The sequence below is a fragment of the Manis pentadactyla genome, chromosome 2, assembly GCF_030020395.1.
Source record: "Manis pentadactyla isolate mManPen7 chromosome 2, mManPen7.hap1, whole genome shotgun sequence".
In the NCBI taxonomy this organism is placed as follows: domain Eukaryota; kingdom Metazoa; phylum Chordata; class Mammalia; order Pholidota; family Manidae; genus Manis; species Manis pentadactyla.
In genome coordinates this window covers 154,366,167-154,387,526 of record NC_080020.1, presented here as the reverse complement: position 1 = coordinate 154,387,526, position 21,360 = coordinate 154,366,167, and the positions used below count along the sequence as shown (strand labels likewise).

Below are 21,360 nucleotides of genomic sequence, written 5' to 3'. Positions count from 1 at the left end.
AAGGGGACAGCTCTTCCTGAATTCCATCCTTCTGATGTGCCAACTAAGACCCACATGTCAGCCTCCTCCCTCTTGGAAGGAAAAAAGTTTCTAGTTGTCTATTATGGCACCTTTAGCCAATCATACCTCTCCATGCCCCCTAGGATAGCTTTCCCACTCCTCCCCCTCCTAATCCCTTATAAGCCCCCACCTCCCTGACCGGGTGTGACTTCCCTGGCCTGTGATAGCCAGACCGCAGAACATCACCTGGGAATTTGCATTCAAATAAACTACCTGGCCCTTTGTTGCCTTTCTTCACCTGCTTATTTTGGCTAGAATTTATCTTACATTTGGGGGCCGAAACCCGGGAAGAAGCATGAGCGTGGGGCCCCGACCGGCCACCGGTGGCCCCACCCCCTCCTTCCCCGACCCAGGACCTCAGCCTGCACTCCGCTGCATGGACTATTTTCCAGTGAGTCCCTCAGTTTCCTCCAGTCTGCTTCCCTTCCTAACTCCGTTTCACCTGGTCCATTAGAAATCATACGTTTGTCCAGGTGGGGGCATCTGGCCCACCCCTGGCCCTGCGGTACGGGAGACATCCCTACCCCAGACCCCAGGCATCCAGCCCGCCCCTGGCCCTTGGCATGGGAGATGTCCCTACCCCAGACCCCAGGACGTCTACAGGCATCCGGTCCACCCCTGGCCCTTGGTATGGGAGATGTCCCTACACCAGGCCCCAGAACGTCTCCCGTGACTTGGTGCGCTTGGGATGCTGGGCGCTCCTCTCAGCAGGATTAGTTGGGAAGTGGCGCAGACATGGGGAACCAGCCCTCAAAAGCAGAGGCTCAGACCCCGTTGCGGTGTCTCATTTCTAATTTGGCTGCTCTATATTTGTCCCAGGAAGTTCGCAAATAGAAGCTAGTCTTTCTTTGCTCTGAGGCCAGGCCTCAGTATCCCTTGGACAATCAATCTTGCTGGCCCCCTGAGGGAACTTTCAATTTTGGCCTCCTCACCAACTTGATTAATTATTGCCACTAGAGCGGAGAGTAGAGTGAAATCCCATATGTGCAGGCTTTTTCAACTTTGTGCTCCCGCTCAGACCTTTATGTTGTGTTCAATGACTCAGGTTCTCCTAGCCCAATCTCCAGTTAAAGATTGTCAGCCTCTTAGTCTGCCCAGTCCTTCTTCCTTTTCATATCCACCAGAAGACCTCAGTCATCCGCCTCCCTCAGCTCGCGATCCCCTCTCCCTCTCTCCACCACCATCTTTAAGTCCTTTGTCTTCACACGTGTTGCTGCCATCTTAAAATCCTACATTCTCAACCATGCCGTTGTCCTGCTCTCCTCTCCTGCTGCACCCCCACCTCCTTCCGCCTTCACCGCCCTCTTCCCCCACCAAAACACGCTCCTCCCGCCCTCTGGTTCCAGAAGCCACGGACAGGAAGCTGAAGAGAGGGAAGGCAATTGGATATCAGTGACTCAAGTCTTTATATCTGTTTGTCTGTCTGTGTACATGTTTTTGTGTGGGAGGTGTTGCTGACTGCAGTCATTGTGTCTCACTTTGTATGTTTGTGTGTCTAGGTGTGTAAATGAAAAATATTTTCCTACCTCCAGATGGTATTAATAAAAATTGATTTAAAAACAAGCACTTGTGAAAATTGGGCATTCTAAAACTTCCAGAAAATCTGATAAAAAATGTTAAGCATTAATGCTAATTTGGGTTTGGCTGAGGCGGGCATGTCCTTGTGGTTATCAGCTGCCTAAGTTTACCTAAGGTCATTTAAGTTGATGTTATCTGCTAAATCTTTTAAAAATAAAATGCTTAAAAGGCTTAGCTTTGTCTAATATTCAGTAAAGGTCTTGTAAGTAATCTAACATAGTTGTTACGAATCAGTGAACTAAATAAGTGTGACAAGTGAACACCTTTTCAATTGTGTGTTACAGTGTGTATACCTATCTACAGCCTAAAAATCTTTGTAGTAACCTAAAACCTTAAAATTTTGCTAAGTTAAAAAGATACACTTTGTACTTAGTGAGAGATTGTGTTGTAAAGCTCATAGTTAACAGAAATTATAAAATGTTCATAAATTTGTCAATCCAAACAATGCTAGTGTAACAGTTTACAATAGCCTGCGTCTCAGTGTTCACTAAAAATTAAGGTACCTAATAGCTTCAAGTTCTAATTAAAACTACTTAAAGTAATAAGGAAAACATTTCTGCATACTAAAGAATGTCTTGATAAAAGAAAGTAACTTTGTTCTAAAGTACAGCTGTTTATTTAGAGAGAGAACTCTAAATATAAAAAAGTTGTAGAAAGTTTATAGAAGAAATTAATATGGTCATGCTATATAAAATTAAAGCAAATGAATCTTGGTATCAAGTACACAGCAAAATTAGAGTTTTGTTTTCAGTTAAAAAGACCAAGTTTTCTGCTCTTAATATTGAAAAATTGCAAAAAGTTCTCTAATTGTTTTATCAAAGCAGTTTCTCATGCTTAAAGTCTCAATGAGTTGTCAGAGTATTTAAGAAAATGATATCTTAATATTAAAAAGACTAAAAGCTAAAGTTTGCTAACAACTGTGTAACCTTCTTTATTTGCCTTTGAAGTATTTTGTTGTCATTCTGATTAAATAGATAAGTATTGTTTCATAGCAACCTATAATCCTATTTAAGCAAGTGCCAAAGAAACTTTCTTCTGACAACTTCCCAAAATCAAATTCAAAAAAGTACTTTTACCTCTAGTTAACTCTGATATTTTCCAGAGGGACCCAGAACATGTCAGAAGAACTTTTTCTCATTAGAGAAAATATTTAGCTAATTTGGCTTATTTATCTGATAGATATTTACCTAAAAAGCACTGTCAAAAAAAATAATGCTAAATTTTGTTACTGAGTGTTTTGTGTTACAGAAATATCAGAATTTCCTTATGTCAACTGTCTTACAGTAGGCTCTCATCAGATCTTTAACCATTGTCATTTGTAAGTCTTTTATTATTTATAGTTACTGTTTTATTAGTCTTAAGCTATTAAAAGAACTATATTTCAGCAGAACAAGTATTAGTTACATAAGATTAACTAACTAAAGAAGATGATTTTGTGGCTTTTTGTTTCAAATGTCGCTGATAAAGTGTTTTAAGCTTTTTCTCTTAAGCTGACAACAGTTTAGTAAATGACTGCCTTTATAAGCAGAATTGAGACTTTATCTTTCTCTCTACTGGATCCCTCCAGAATTAAAAAAAAAACTCTCAGTGACTATTTTTATACTTCATGGCAGTATGTTTATTTGCGCAAGTTCAATAAGAATCTGCTTTCCTTGTAAGAAGACCAATTAGAAACACTGGTTATATTACCAAAGCTTTGACTGGAATGTCATACCTGAGAGACACGTGTGTAAACTCAGATATGAACAGACAGCTTTAAGGAACTAAGATTAACTTTATAAAGCCAACAAAGTCCCTTGGAAGAACAGGCCTGGTACCTTGCTTACAGAATTCCCAGGAGAGTAAAGAAGGTCCCTTCGTGGCAGGTGTAGGAACCTCAGGAATGTCTTGAGAACCTCAAGAAGAGAGGAATTCACCCAAATCTACAGGTACTGCAGGCACAACCTGATAGCAAGTCTGGCTTGGCTTTCTGGCCTCAAGGAGCCCTTAAAAGTTCAATCTGAAATTCCTTACAAAAAGTTCCAGCAAAGCATATTTAAAAGAGCCTATGTAATCAATTGCTCTTTTTGCTGCACTTATGCAAATAATCAAGCCAAGTGTTACTTATTTTCTTAACCTAGTTACTTCTAATAAAAATGAAGGTGATTTTAGAGAGAAGTATTATTTCAATAATGAAGTCTTATCTATACTAAATCCTAATACTAGTCATTGAGATATAAACTCGATCCAGAATTCCAGCCCCCCATAATAGCCTAGCTAATGCCCTTACTGAGCCCCCTAATAACAGTTTGTAGTTTACTCTTAGTTGCCCCTTATGTCCTCAAGTTCCTCCAACGGCAGCTAACCCAAATGACCTGGGTCACCACCAACCAGATTACTTCACCGTTACACACCTCTTCCCACTGAACCCCCTCCTTCAGCCTAATACCAGTCTCAAAACCCCACGATGCCCCTTGTCAACCAGAAGTAGCCAGATCGAGTTGTCGCCCACTATGACCAAAAGGCTGGAATGTTAAGCTGGAGGAAGGAAAAACAAGGACATGCAAACAGAACAGAGAGATGTCATAGGGAGAGAACAGACCAGACCCCAAGGTCCGTGCCTTATATGGAAAGGGGACAGCTCTTCCTGAATTCCATCCTTCTGATGTGCCAACTAAGACCCACATGTCAGCCTCCTCCCTCTTGGAAGGAAAAAAGTTTCTAGTTGTCTATTATGGCACCTTTAGCCAATCATACCTCTCCACGCCCCCTAGGATAGCTTTCCCACTCCTCCCCCTCCTAATCCCTTATAAGCCCCCACCTCCCTGACCGGGTGTGACTTCCCCGGCCTGTGATAGCCAGACCACAGAACATCACCCGGGAATTTGCATTCAAATAAACTACCTGGCCCTTTGTTGTCTCTCTTCGCCTGCTTATTTTGGCTAGAATTTATCTTACAAACTCCAAGGTCTCAGCCAAGCTCTCGGCCAAGCATTTCAGCAGACCCAAAGAGTGTATGTAAGTGCACCACATTCCAGTCCACAAACTATTCCTCAGCCAAGTCCATTTAGATGTGGACTGACTGCCTCCCCAGGCAAAAATATAAATCAAGCTCCCAGGATTCTCAAAATGGATTATCAATTTGCAACCTAGATGTCTAGTGCCTAAAGGACATGGACTCTTCCTCAATCAATAAAGAATAATTACAATTTCTCAAAAACAGAGACCTGATTTGCCTGCTCACCAGACTCTACAAACCATCTAAAAGATGATTAACTTAAAACAGTCATTCCTATAGGTTTTCCAAATTCTCCCTTGCAAGAGATTAAAGAACTAGGAAAAAGAGATTAAGGTAATTTTCTAGTAAGGTGGCTTTACAAAATTAGACGTCATTAAAATATCTTCAGTTTTTATGCAGTTGGAAAACACAGAAACTCATACAAAGACTTTTTGCAAATACCATGCAGCCAATGCCTGTTGTGTTTCTCAAATTCTCTTAGGCAACAGTATGAATGATAAGTTTATTTTAAAATTAGAAGCAAGAAAAAAGTTGCCACACTTACTTGCTTTATTTTCAGTGAAAAAGAACCTTAAAACCCATCACTTTTTCTTGTTCTCTGTTTGGATCACTGCCACAAATCTAAGTCTATTATAAAATGCCAACAGAAATCTTATTTGAGGTCTATAGAAGAATTATTTCTCTATTGCCTTAATCGAACTTTAATTTTTAGTTTCCTGTCTTTTTTGAATAAGTTACAGGAAATATTTTTTTAGAACTCTTTAAGTCATGTTATTTAGTTATAAATAAGTAAACAAATACATCTTAGGCATCATCATGAAACAGACTAACAATCACACCTGGAGTGAGAAGACCAGAATTCTAACACAGTCCCACTACCACAAAGTCATCAGTCTTGGGCAACTTGCTTAATCTAAATCTTGCTATCCCTTGAATATAGAATGAATTTTAAAACAATCAATCATACTGTCAGATAATACAGTACTTGAAAAGAAATGTTATCATTACAAAGGTGGTCAGTTAGGAGATGGGCATGGAATATGATAAAAGTTTGGAAGAAAGGAGAAAACAACTCAGCATAAAATCAGACGATTAGTTAAGATGGCTTTTACTGTCTCTGCCTGAAATTTCAGAACTGATTTTTAGCTAGGAAGACTAAAATAGGCTTCATGGGATATCTGAGCTAGGTTTGAAAGGAAGGACAGGATTTTATCAGATTATACTAATTTTATGTATATTTAAGGATGCAGCTTAGGATAGCAAGTGGAAAGATTATAAATCTATAAAACTTACAATAAACAGTAACATTTGTATATACATATATAAATTACATATTTATAGATTTACGTACACAAATTATATACTTATAGCATAACTGAATACTTAGAGTAAACCTATGGAACTTATATTCTCTAGAGAAGTTCTCTTCCAGATAAATATTTTGAGATCCAACATCCAAATTCAGCATTTCACTCACTGGCTCCATACACATAGCACTTGCCACCTGTCCCACTGCTCCTGACCCGACTCTCCCCACCTAATCTCCCAACAAACATAATTGAAAAGATAATTCTTCTAGCTAAGGAAGTTTTTGTTATGACTCATGACTCTAATGACTTGCCTGCATATCAAGCTCATAAAATGTACTTCATAGAAACCAGTTACATTTTTAAAAGTAAATAATAATTAAGTATTATTCAAGGCTTGACACTGAGATAATTCTTCAACTTAAAATAAAATTACCTGTAGTAACCCTCCATCATCAAAACGCAGTACTTCTATTATACTCTCCGACTGAATAAATGCTGTGAAGGAAACAAAACATACGATCACTTAACATGAACACAAATTTGATTTAAATAAAATCTTTTACCTCAAAGTTAATTAGTACAATTTAATACTTTATAAATACACTGCTTGATGATGATGATGGTTAAAGAGAAAAACATGACTAAAACTTCATTTAATAATTACAAAATGCTTTAAAATAAAACAATACAACCCAATTAGAATATACCTTCAGTAACCTACAGGCTGTGTAAGCCACTTGCAAATATCTATCTATTCCTGCTATACTCCCAGAAAGCATAATATAATCAAAATCGACTAGAAGCAGCTGATTATTCTTACTGCTAGATTAACTGAAAATATCCTAAGCACACAGAAAGGATCACTGGAGGATTACATTTCCCCCTCAAAAATAAGCTAAAATTCTGTATCATCTGCTCTTTTGTAGTGATGTAGGACCTGGTATCCATAGTCAAGAGAGACTTGGTGGGGGAATGGGCAAAGAAAATGGCAAAAGATTATTTTTTTCCAAGAAATGGAGTACAATGTGAAATCAAGGTATTTTAAAAGCTGACATACTTCTACTGTAATTTGGCAATTGTATTCTTCGGTATTTACCCAAAAGATCTGAAAACTTAACATCTACAGAAAAATCTACAAGCAGTTCCTTATAACAGCTTTATTCATAATCATGCAAAACTGGACACAATCTAGATGATATACTTCAACAGGTGAGTAGACAAACTTCAGTACATTTATACAATGGAATATTATTCAGTGATTAAAAGCAAAATAAAAGCTACATATTGTATGATTCCAAGTATACGATATTCTGGAAAAGCCTGTACTACAAAGAAGGTAAGAAGATGAATGATTGCTAGGGGCTTGTGGAGAGAAAGGAAGGCTCAAATAAGTGAAGCACAGGAAACCTTTCAAAGCAGTGAAACTATTCTGTATGCTATAGTAATAGTGGGTACATGACACTATGCATTTGTCAAAATAGATCTTATTTATAGCACAAAGAGTGAACCTAATGTATGTAATTAAAAAAAACAGGAGATCAGGATGGAATGCATAATATGACAAAACAAATTATATTACAAATACATGAAATGAGGTAATTGCATACTGAAGGGGCGTGGAGTCGGGAAAGGTACTCACCAAAGCAATTTGGAAATAAGTGGAATCTGTAAGACTAAAAGGCAAAGGAAACTATACATAAGCACTGTACTCTAGTTTATAATGTTACTTACCACAGGGGTTTCGGTTAACAATTCTGATGCTGCTCTACATGTGTACTAGAACAGAACAATTAAATACATGGATGGTGGAAGGTGGGAGTCAGATTTCTCACTGTTGGAATGAGTTTACATCAAAACAAGGGAAGGAAGCTAGTCTTAATCCATGTGGGAATGGATTAGAGTTGGTGACATCCGTATGAACTCATGTATAGCTTAATATAGATATAGACAACTGCATACAGAATTATAATAAATACGAGTATATGCAGGAGCTAGTATACACATACATATTTTCTTGCTCTTTTCAGTTGAGAGGGCCGGGAATCAAAGAGACCCCAGTAACAAAGAGCACACTTAGAACCCAGATGTCAGGTTCTGATGCCATTCTCCAAAGAGGGAACCAGGGCTTTATGTAGATGGCTAATTCTAGGACTGGGGCAGGAAATATACAAGATGAAAGTGGAGCATCTTGTGGTGTGAGAAAGCAAGAAAGTGAAAAACAAAACAAAACCCTGCATTGATGAGAATATGTTAGAGGGACATAAGAGTTAACAGAAAGAACTCCTAAAGGGCAAAAGCTAGAATTTGAGAAATAAAATATAGTGGTACAGAATTATAACCGAAAGTATAAAATAAATATCTATGGGTCCAGAAGATTCAAGATGGTGGCGTGAGAGGTGAGACAGAGAATTCCTCCCAAAACCACATATAGTGTGAAAATACAGTTAATACAATGAGCCCTAAAACAGCAACAGAAAAGCAGGCTGCACCAAACTACATAAAAACCTCATGAACAGAGCAGACCTTACGAAACAGAGTAACGTATGAAAGCCTTGATCCGGCAAGATGCAAGCCCTTCCCCCACCTCAGCTCACCAGTGGGAGGAAGAGAAATGGAGTGGGGAGGGGGTGGAAGCCTAAGACTGCTGAACACCCAGCCCTGGAGGTCTGCTTTGGAGCACAAACCTACATTGTGTGGTGCTCTGGAGGACTGGCAGCTTGGACAGGTGGAGTGATTGAGAGACTGAGATTCGGGCTGTTTGTGGAGGACCAGGATGCACACCTGGCCACTCTGGGATAAAGGAAAGGCAGGTGGTCTGAAGGGCTTCCTTGCAGTTACAGGGCTGCTGAAGGGGTGGGGATTGTACGGAGTTTGCGATGCGGGAGAAGGGATAGGTGAACAAGGTTGTCTGGGTTGGCCCAGCAGGTTGGAAACTTTGAGGAGCTTCAGGTGCTCCATCCCCGTGGCTGCCTACTCAGCTCTGAAGCCCCTCACTCTGGCATGCAGCCTGCTGCACCTTCCTCATGGCCTGCCGGCACCGGATCGCAAACCAGCAGTCACTGAGCTGGTGTCAGGCCAGCCGGAGGGAGGCCCTGCATAAAACACCTAGAGATGCCAAGAACAGAGACTTACACCTGTGTGCTCAGCCCACTGGCCCTGATACTGCACACAGGCACTGCAGCTGGGAAGCAGGAAACAGCTCATTCCTCTCCTCCACCCCCCGCACCCGGGCACCAGCCCAACTCCCCTAAGACCCCCAACCTCACTCTAGGGGCTGAGCAGCCCCAGGGACTAGAGCTTCTGAGCACTAGGGGCACCACATAGAATTATGAAATGTCAAAAGAACCTGGTTCAGACGAAAATATCACAAGCCACAGAAAAAGGGCCAAATGAAACTGAACTCACCAATCTTCCTGAAAGAGAATTTAAAATGAAAATCATGAACATGCTAACGAAGGTAGAGAAAAATATTCAAATACTCAGGGACAAATTTAAGACAGATTCAATCATTAAGAACGTCCATATCTGAAATGAAACATACAATGGAGGAATTTAAAAGCAGATTAGATATAGTAGAAGAGACAGTAAATGGAATAGAAATTAAAGAAGAGTATTGAACACAAAGAAGCTGAGGCACAGAGAGAAAAAAGGATGTCTAAGAATGAAAGAATATTGAATGTGTGACCAATCCAAATGTAACAATATCGGCATTATACGGGTACCAGAAGAAGAAGAGAGAAAAAGGGACAGAAAGTGTTATTGAGGAGGTAATTGCTGAAAACTTCCCCAATCTGGGGAAGGAGATAGTCTCTCAGGCCATGGAGGTACACAGATCTCCCAACACAAGGGACCCAAGGAAGACAACACCAAGACATATAACAACTAAATTGGCAAAGATCAAGGAAAAAGACAGACTTCTAAAAGCAGCTAGAGAGAGAAAAAAGATCACATACAAAGGAAAACCCATCAGGCTATCATCACACTTCTCAACAGAAACCTTACAGGCCAGAAGGGAGTGGCATGATATATTTAATGCAATGAAGCAGAAGGGCCTCAAATCCAGAATACTCTACCTGGCAAGGTTATCATTTAAATTTTAAGGAAGGATTAAACAATTTTCAGATAAGCAAAATCTGAGAGAATTTACCTCCCACAAACCACATTTACAGTGCGTTTGGAAGGACTGCTATAGATGGAAGTATTCCTAAGGCTAAAGAGATGTCACAAGGGAAGTAAAACCATAGCAAAGTATAACAATTAAGTACTAAGCGGATGCAAAAACAAACAACTACCCCCAAAGTCAAAAGAGATAGACAAAGAATAAAGAATATGATATCTAACATATAAAGAATGGAGGAGGAAGAAAAAGGAGGAAAAAAAAGAACATTTAGGTTGTGTTTGTAATAGCATACAAAGTGAGTTAAATTAGACTATTAGATAGTAAGGGAATTACCATTGACCCTTTGGTAACCACAAATCTAAAGCCTGAAGTGGCAATAAGTACATACCTATCGATAATCACCCTAAATACAAATGGTCTGAATGCACCAATCAAAAGACACAGAGTCATGGAATGGATAAAAAAACAAGACCATCTATATGCTGCCTACAAGAGACTCACTTCAAACCCAAAGACATACACAGACTGAAAGTAAAGGGATGGAAAAAGATATTTCATGCAACTAACAGGGAGAAAAAAGCTGGAGATGCAGTACTTGTATCAGACAAAATAGACTTCAAAACAAGAAAGAAACAAGTGATAAAGAAGGACATTACATAATGATAAAGGGGTCAGTCCAACAAGAGGATATAATAATTATAAATATCTATGTACCCAACACAGGATCACCTACATATGTGAAACAAATGTTAACAAAATTAAAGGGAGAAATAGAATGCAATGAATTCATTTTAGGAGACTTCAACACACAACTCACTCCAAACGACAGATCAATGAGACAGAAAATAAATAGACTGAGGCACTTAACAACATGTTAGAACAGATGGACCTAACAGACATCTACAGAACACTTCATCCAAAAGCAACAGGATAAACATTCTTCTCAAGTGCACATGGAACATTTTCAAGAATACATCATATACTAGGCCACAAAAGGAGCCACAGAAAATTTAAAGATTGTAATTGCACCAACCAGCTTCTCAGATAACAAAGGTATGAAACTAGAAATAAACTACACGAAGAAAATGAAAAAGCCCACAAACACATGGAGGCTTAATAACATGCTCCTAAATAATCAATGGATCAATGACCAAATAAAAACAGAGATCAAGCAATATATGCAGACAAATGAACAAAATAATTGAACACCACAAAATCTGTGGGACACAGCGAAGGCCATGCTAAGAGGTAAATATAATGCAATACAGGCCTACCTCAGGAAAGAAGAACAATCCCAAATGAACACTCTAAACTCACAATTAACGAAACTAGAAAAGGAAGAACAAATGAGGCCCAAAGTCAGTAGAACAAGGGACATAACAAAGATCTGAGCAGAAATAAATAAAATCGAGAAGAACAAAACAATAGAAAGAATCAATGACAGCAGGAGCTGGTTCTTTGAGAAAATAAACAAAATAGATAAACCCCTAGCCAGACTTACTAAGAAAAAAAGAGAGTCTACACACATAAACAGAATCAGAAATGAGAAAGGAAAAATCACTATGGACACCAAGGAAATACAAAGAATTATGAGAAATTCTATGGAAAATTATATGGTAACAAACTGGTTAACCCAGAAGAAATGGACAACTTTCTAGAAAAATTCAACCTTCCAAGGCTGACCCAGGAAGAAACACAAAATCTAAACAGACGAATTATGAGCAATGAAATTGAATTGGTAATCAAAAAACTACATAAGAACAAATCCCTGTACCAGATGGTTTCACTGCTGAATTTTATCAAACATTTAGTGAAGATCTAATACCCATCCTCTTTAAAGGTTTCCAAAAAGTAGAAGAAGATGGAATACTCCCAAATTCATTCTATGAGGTCAACATAATTCTAATACAAAAACCAGGCAAAGACACCACAAAAAATGAAAATTAAAAACCAGTATCTCTAATGAACACACATGCAAAAGTACTCAACAAAACATTAGCAAACTGAGTTCAAAAATATAAGCAAAAAGATCAGCCATCAGGATCAAGTGGGATTCATCCCAGGGATGCAAGGATGGTACAACATTAGAAAATCCATCAACATCATCCACCACATCAACAAAAAGGACAAAACCCACATGATTATCTCCATAGATGCTGAAAAAACATTTGACAAAATTCAACATCCATTCATGATAAACCCTCTCAACAAAACGTGTATAGAGGGCAAGCACATCAACAAAATGAAGGCCATACATGACAAACCCACAGCCAACATTATACTTAAGAGCGAGAAGCTGAAAGCTTTTCACCTAAGATCGGGAACAAGACTAGAATGCCCACTCTCCCCACTTTTATACAACATAGTTCTGGAGGTCCTAGTCATGGCAATCAGACAACACAAAGAAATAAAAGGCATCCAGATTGGTAAGGAAGAAGTCAAACTGTCCCTGTTTGCAGATGACATGATACTGTACATAAAAAACCCGAAACAATCCTTTCCAAAATTACTAGATCTAATATCTAAATTCAGCAAAGTTGCCATATACAAAATTAATAGACAGAAATCTGTTGCATTCCTATACACTAATGATGAACTAGCAGAACAAGAAATCAGGAAAACAATTCCATTCACAATTGCATCAAAATAAATAAAACACACAGGAATAAACCTAATGAAGGGAGTGAAAGACCTATACTCTGAATACTACAAGACACTTATGAGAGAAATTAAAGATATGAGTAAATGGAAACACATCCCGTGCTCATGGACACAAAGAATCAATATTGTCAAAATGCCCATCCTGCCTAAACTAAACTACAGACTTAATGCAATCCCGACAAAATACCAACAGTCTTCTTCAATGAACTAGAGAAAATAGTTCTAAAATTCATATGGAACCATAAAAGACCCCAAATAGCCAAAGCAATCCTGAGAAGGAAGAATAAAGCAGGAGTAATTACGCTCCCTGACTTCAGGCTATACTACAAAGCCACAGTAATGAAGACAATTTGGTACTGGCACAAGAATAGACCCATAGACCAATGGAACAGACTAGAGAGCCCAGATATAAACCCAAGCATATATGCTCAATTAATATACAATAAAGGAGTCATGGATATACAATGGAGAAACAGCATGCTCTTCAACAGCTGGTGCTGGCAAAACTGGACAGCTACATGTAAGAGCATGAAACTGGATTATTGTCCAACCCCATACCAAAAAGTAAACTCAAAATGGATCAATGACCTGAATGTAAGTCATGAAACCATAAAACTCTTAGAAAAAAATGTGGGCAAAAATCTCTTGGACATAAACATGAGCAACATTTTCATGAACATATTTCCCCAGGCAAGGGACCCAAGAACAAAAATGGACACGTGGGACTTTATCAAAGTAAAAAGCTTCTGTACAGCAAAGGACAGAATCACTAGAACAAAAACACATCTTCCAGTATGGGAGAATATATTCATAAATGACATATCCAAAAGGGGTTGACATCCAAATTATATAAAGAGCTCACACACCTAAACAAACAAAAAGCAAATAAGCCAATTAAAAAATGGGCAGAGGAACTGAACAGACAGTTCTCCAAAAAAGAAATACAGATGGCCAACAGACACATGAAAAGATGCTCCACATCACTAAATATCAGAGAAATGCAAATTAAAACTACAATGAGGTATCACCTCACACCAGTAAGGATGGCTGCCATCCAAAAGACAAACAACAACAAATGTTGGCGAGGCTGTGGAGAAAGGGGAACCCTCCTACACTGCTGGTGGGAATGTAAATTAGTCCAACCACTGTGGAAAGCAGTATGGAGGTTCATCAAAATGCTCAAAACAGACTTACCATTTGACCCAGGAATTCCACTCCTAGGAATTTACCCTAAGAACGCAGCAATCAAGTTTGAAAAAGACAGATGCACCCCTATGTTTATCGCAGCACTATTTACAATAGCCAAGAATTGGAAGCAACCTAAATGTCCATCGATAGATGAATGGATAAAGAAGATGTGGTACATATACACAATGGAATATTACTCAGCCATAAGAAGAGGGCAAATCCTACCATTTGCAGCAACATGGATGGAGCTGGAGGGTATTATGCTCAGCGAAATAAGCCAAGCGGAGAAAGAGAAATACCAAATGATTTCACTCATCTGTGGAGTATAAGAACAAAGGAACAAAACAGCAGCGGAATCACAGAACCCAAGAAGTGACTAAAAGGTACCAAAGGGAAAGGGACTGGGGAGGATGGGTGGGTAGGGAGGGATAAGGGGGGGGTAAGAAGAAGTGGGGTATTAAGATTAGCATGCACAATGGTGGGGGGGAGAAAGGGGAGGGCTGTACAACACAGAGAAGACAAGTAGTGATTCTACAACATTTTGCTATGCTGATGGACAGTGGCTGTAAAGAGGTTTATGGGGGGAGCTGGTATAGGGGAGAGCCTAGTAAACAATATTCTTCATGTAAGTGAAGATTGATGCTAACAAAAAAAAAAAGAAAGAAAAGGGATTACTCCCTGATAGGATAAAACCAACTGTAAATCAATGATTAATGCATGCTTTAAATATCCTTAACTTTGATCACTTAAAGGGTGTCAGATGACCGACTATGGAGGTACAGTTTTCTGATAATACTCCTTTCTCTTAAAAAAAAAAACCAGTTCCTGTGTGGTGACCTCCAATGAGTTCTACACAATGGTATAAAGGGCATATCAAAGTGTAGGCAAAGGGTCTGTTTGTGTTTATACAGAGGATCAAAGCCTAATTTGGCTACCCAGAAAATGAACTAAGATACGATATGAAGAAGAACTTCCAACATCAGCACTCTCTGGAAGACTCATACCAGAAGATGATCATCAAAAAACCTCAACAAAGATCCAGGCGCTGCTACAGTTGTAGTTGCATTCATCCCACCAGTTCCTCGTCTTGCTATGGGAATGAAGAAGGAGATATCTAAGCTGGCCTGTGCATACAGTAAAACAACAAATTTGACTGGATCTATACTGTTGGAACTCAACCAAGAATTAGGAGAAGTGCAAATTGTAGCGCTCCAAAATCTTACAACTACAGACTATCTACTGTTAAAAGAACATATGGGATGTGAACAGTTCCCAGGAATGGGTTGTTTTAATTTGTCTGATTTCTCTCAGACTGTTCAAGTACAGTTGGACAATATCCATCATATCATAGATAAATTTTCACAAATGCCTAGGGTGCCTAACTGGTTTTCTTGATTTCCCTGGAAATGGCTGGTAATTATAGGTCTGTTTTGGTTATGTAACTGTATTCCTATTATGTTAATGTGTGCCTGCAATTTAATTAGTAGTTTAAAACCTATACATGCTGCAGTTACTCTACAAGAAGATATGTCAAAGAAATAATCAATCTTCCCATGTTTTCTGCCGCCTGCTACTTCTATAGCTTTTCTTCTTCCTTCCTAATTACAACCCTTAAATAGAATTCGTGCCTCATATCGAATTTACCAAGTATCATAATTCTTCCAAGTGGTAAAGATACCTCAAGACAAATGCTGGGCATAGAAGCCACAGGGCATAAATATGCAAAGAAGTTAAAAGCTAACCTTTCCAAAAAATATGGCTTCTCTCTCACTTACCAACTTTACATTTCCCTGTATGGCCCCGGAAGATGACTGGTTAGCCAGAGACGGGTAAGATTCCTCAAGGGAGGAACAACCTAAGACAGGCACAGTCGCAGGGGGACCATCAGGTGAGAAATTGGGGATCAACAGAGGTGAGGCTTAGAACCTCATCCCCCCTGTTCTGAGAGAAATCTTCTGTATCCGTGGATGTTTTGTTTCCCTTGTCTAGCTTGGATTAACACATAGTCTACAGGCACACACCTGATCATCTACATTTGCTCTCTTACAGCACTAAACTATGTTTTCTACCTTTATCTTGCATCTACCTACCACTTCAGCATTTTATTAAAAATAATCATAATCATAATCATAATCATAATGGAGAAATGTGGGATTCACATATAAATCAAGTTTAAAAATCAAACAAATATACATATTTGACCTGATTGTTTATAGTTCATAATGCTTGATCAAAACCGAAAGTTTCTATGATGACTGCCCTTGTACAGTTCACCATGTAAGAACTTATTCACTATGTAAGAATTTGTTCACCATGTAAGAACTTGTTCGTTATGCTTCAGAAGATTGGAGACTGACGAGAATTAGGCTTGGGGTGGATTAATGATTATGCATTGAGCATTGAGTCCCCTATACAGAATCTTATTGTTGTTAACAACCATTTGATCAATAAATATGAGAGATGCCCTCTCAAAAAAAAAAAAAAATGGGCAGAGGAGCTGAACAGACACTTCTCCAAAAGAAGAAATTGAGATGGCAAACAGGCACATGAAAAGATGCTCCACATCGCTAATCATCAGAGAATTAGAAATGCAAATTAAAACCACAATGAGATATCACCTCACACCAGTTACGATGGTCAACATCCAAAAGACAAACAACAACAAATGTTGGTGAGGATGTGGAGAAAGGGGAACCCTCCTACACTGCTGGTGGGAATGTAAAATAGTTCAACTATTGTGGAAAGCAAGATGGAGGTTCCTCAGAAAACTAAAAAAAGAAATACCATTTGACCCAGGAATTCCACTCCTAGGAATTTACTGTAAGAATGCAGTAGCCCGGTTTTAAAAAGACATATGCACCCCTATGTTTATCGCAGCACTATTTACAATAGCCAAGAAATGGATGCAACCTAAGTGTCCATCAGTAGATGAATGGATAACAAAGATGTGGTACATATACACAATGGAATATTATTCAGCCATAAGAAGAGGGCAAATCCTACCATTTGCAACAACATGGATGGAGCTAAAGGGTATTATGCTCAGTGACATAAGCCAGGTGGAAAAAGACAAGTATCAAATGATTTCACTCATCTGTGGAGTATAAGAACAAAGAAAAAAACTGAAGGAACAGAACAGCAGCAGACTCATAGAACCCAAGAATGGACTAACAGTTACCAAAGGGAAAGGGACTGGGGAGCGTGGGTGGGAAGGGAGGGATAAGGGGGGAAAAGGGGCATTACGATTACCCCATATAATGTAGGGCAGGCAGTGCACAGGGAAGGCAGTATAACACAGAGAAGACAAGTAGTGATGCTATAGCATCTTACAGTGCTGATTGACAGTGACTATAATGGGGTATGTGGTGGGGACCTGATAATAGGGGTAGTCTAGTAACCATAATGTTGTTCATGTAATTGTACTTTAATGATAGCAAAAAAGAAAGAAAGAAAATCTATTTGTCCATACTGATACAAATAAACGATTAAATAAATAAATAAATAAATAAATAGGGGAAAGAGTTCTCTCCAGGCAGAAGAATTTTAAATAATTTATGTAGAAACTCTTGTATTTAGAAGGTAGAGAATACCTCCTCACTCCTTAAGCATAGGATGCACACAGGGATATCCTTCCAAAGAAAATAATGGAACAGAGGGAAAAAAAGAATAACTTTACAATGAAGAATCCTGACAAACATTACGTCAGTCAGATGATCATGGTCGGCATCCACAATGAAAAGTCTATGTTCATAGTACATACACTTAATATAACAAAAGTGACCTTCTGCCTCTGTGTCTTCTTCCCAAAATCACATAACTCCAGTTTCACCATGAAAAAAACACCAGACAAATCCCAACTGAGGGGTCTCCTACAAAAAAAAGTATCTTGACTCCTGAAAACTGCCAAGGTCCTCAAAAACAAGAACAGTCTGAGAAACAGTTACAGACCAGAGGCTTATGATAAAATACCATAATTACCTTTTACTTGATCCTAAAGTATCTAGTTTATATGAAAAGATTAATAAACTTGCTATACAATGAATGTTTGAGAACCATCACTACTATAAACAAGCAGTTAGAAAATCGCTAATACACTGAAGCTTATCCTAGTGTGCTTCCTCCCTTCTCAGCACGAGCAGGAATAAGTGGGAGCACCAGAGGCACCACATAAAACAAGCAAACCAAAACAACACTTCAAAGGGTCTAAAAATGAAGGTGTTATTGAAAGCACAATTCACAGCAGGATCTGTATTATAAACCTAAAGAGGATGACTCCCTGTAAAATAAAATATTTAAATAGTTCCAAGTCTCCAAACATAATAGGAATCATCCAAGTGTCTACCAACAGATGAATGGACCAACAAAATGTGATAAATAAACATGAAAATTATTCAGCCATAAAAAGGAATGAATTTTTGATACATGATATGACATGGATGGACCTTGAGAGCATTTATCCTGAGTGAAATAAGTCAGATACAAAAGGACAAATACTGTGGTTTTCCATATATAAAAGTTATAGAATAGGCAAATTAATTGAGACAGAAGTGAATTAGAGGTTACCAGGTACCTGGTAAGGTAAGGAGGAGTGGAAGCTACTGCTTAATGGTTATTGAGTCTCTGGGGTAATGAAAAAGTTTTGGAAATAGTTAATCATAATGGTGGCACTACACTGAAAGCAATTAATGCTACTCAACTATACCCTTAAAATAGTTAGAATGGTGAATTTTATGTTACATATATGTCACCAAATCACACAGGTTGTATTTTTAAAAACTACAGCTTATTAACTTGAACCAGAAAAACAAAAAAGTGCGACAGACTATTAACAAATTGAATAAGCAATATATTTAAAAAGTACACCTTGTGATAAATGGGATTTATTCAAGTTGTGTAAGACTCATTCAAAAATTTAAAATCAATCAATGTAATTCACCATTATCAACAGGCTAAAAAAGAAAAATTACTTGGTCACATTAACTACAACAGAAAAAGTATCTAACAAAATCCAACAACCATTCATGAGAAAAATGAGACCTCAACAACACAGGAGAAAAGTAGAACTACCTCAACCTCCAGTTAATATCTCACTTAATGGTTAAAGAGATGGCAACATGTCAAGGATGTAGCTCTTGCCGCCCCTAATCAACATAGTACTAGAAGTGCCAGTCACTACAACAATGCAAGAAAAAAAATACACAATAGAAAAGTAACACTGTGCCAAATTGCATATTACATAATTGTCTATGTAAAAATTCCTGGACTCAAAAGAAAACAAAAACTCTCTTAGATCTAATAAGCAACTTATAGCTTAGTTGCAAAATATAAGGTCAAAACCTCATAATCAATTGCATTTCTATACTAACAGTGAACATGTAGAAACCAAAATTAAAACCACAATGTCATTTACAATTGTTATAAATAAAATGAAACAGGCTGTAAATCTAGGCTAATAAGTACAGAACATATATATTTCAATATGCAAAATGCTGCTGAAAGAAATCTTTAAAACACACAAATGGGGAGACATACCATGTTCATGGATTAGAAGACTCAGGAAGATGTCAATTCTTCCCAAACAGACCTATGAATTTAACATAAATCCTGTGTGAATGTCAGATGGTTTTTCATAGACAAGCCTACTCTAAAAATCAGATGGAAAGGCACAAACCCTAGAATTGCTAACACAATCTTTAAACATAAGAATCAGAATCTAATTAGAAAGATCACTCTACCAAATATTACACCTTACTGCATATAGCTCAACAATCAAGAGAGCACATTTGTAAACAGACAGACATGTAAATCACATGGACAGAATAGAGAACCTAGAAATAGACTCAAATATTCCTACTTGATTTTGACAAAACCGCCAAAGCAATTCACTAAATGGTACAGAAGCCACTGGGCATGCAGGCAAAAACAAAACAAAACAACCTTGACATAATGCTCTCACCTTATATGAAAATTAACTCAAAATGGATCATGGATGTAAATGTAAAATCTTAAAACTTAAAAAAAAAATAGAGGAGGAAATCTTCGGGATCCATGGTTATGCAAAACATTCTTAGAATTGACATCAAAAGCACAAGCCGGTAAAGGTAAAAATGATAAACCATACTATGTCAAAATTTAAAACTTTTACACTCCAAGTGCCCTTGTTAAGAGGAGGGAAATTATTTGAGAACACATATTCAATAAAGGGCTATAACCTAGAATATATAAAGAAATCTCAAAACTGAACAGAAAAGAACAATCCAATTAGGAAACAGACAAAAGAGAGAACAGACATTTCACTAAAAAGGATATTCAGATGGCAAATGACTACATGATAAAATGGTCAACATCATTAGCTGTCATGGAAATGCAAATTAAAACCGCATTATCAGAATGGCAAACATGAAAACATCTATCAGAACGTCAATATCCTAGTTGGGACACTGTAGTATTATTTGCCAAGATGTTGCCTTTGGGAGAAACTAGGTTAAAAGTAAAAGGGATGTGTCTGTATTATTTTTTGCAACTCTCGATTATTCTAAAATTATCTCAAGAAGAACTTGCATTAAAAAAACTGCCCAAGTAGCTAATGATAAATCCTGGCAATTGTATTTCTACCTGCTCAATAGTTTACTTCATAGCAAAGTTTTTGGAAGATTGTAAGAATGGTTCCTAAGTGGATTAGTATTATTAGTAAAATTTATTAAGATTACAAAAAACAACTTCAAGATATATATCCTACTGCCAATATTAATTAGATAATTGAAGACTGATTCTGGCACTAAAATTTGAGAATAACAGCTTTAAAAACAGTACAAGAAAAGGGATGGGAAAAAGCAATAGAGATGATGCCAGTGAAAATGGCGAAGTATTAAGGACCTCTGAGAATTCTCTTCTCTATAAAAGAAACCACATTGGCAGTGTCTGAATCAACTTTTTAAGAAATCTAGATATTAACCATAGGTTTGCAGCAATCCAAGGAGCATTAATTCATTTTTTAAAAGCCGAATCTCTGCAAGAACAGAGATTTGTGGCATTTAGCTTGCTCTGTTTCCACTCCCCTCTCTCCAGCTCTGGGGTACAACCAGTAGCTAAAATCTTGGTGAAAACCAGCAGCCTGACAGTCATCAGAGTGGGCAGAATGGGGCTGAAGCTCCCTTGAAGTCTCCTTTCCAGAGAACTGTCTGTATCTGACCTGGCTGGTGAATCCCTCTAAGAAGCCATGTGGAGGGTCATCTTTACTGGATCTGGTTCAGAACCACCCCACTGTGAAAGCCTTATCCCTAGAATTTGTCAAAAACACTTACAGGTAATTTTTTTTAACAACTTGATTGCAGCCTGAGCTGCTGGATGACAGGCCCAATATGTTAACCCAAAAGCTTAAAAGAGAAAGTTGGGAGGTCATCTACATAGGCTTTGACAGCTTCCTGGCAATCCAGAAGGTCATG

At 38.1% G+C, this 21,360-nt stretch overlaps 1 protein-coding gene across 2 annotated transcripts in view; it reads right to left on the bottom strand.

The window, feature by feature from the left end:
* The window catches only part of TMEM131 (transmembrane protein 131), a 237,384-nt gene that overhangs the window by 166,396 nt on the left and 49,628 nt on the right, over positions 1–21,360 (bottom strand). For both annotated transcript variants that reach the window (XM_057496958.1, XM_036879946.2), the window contains exon 2: positions 6,380–6,441. In XM_057496958.1, the coding sequence (XP_057352941.1) occupies positions 6,380–6,441 (62 nt within the window). The remainder of the gene's footprint in view (positions 1–6,379; positions 6,442–21,360) is intronic.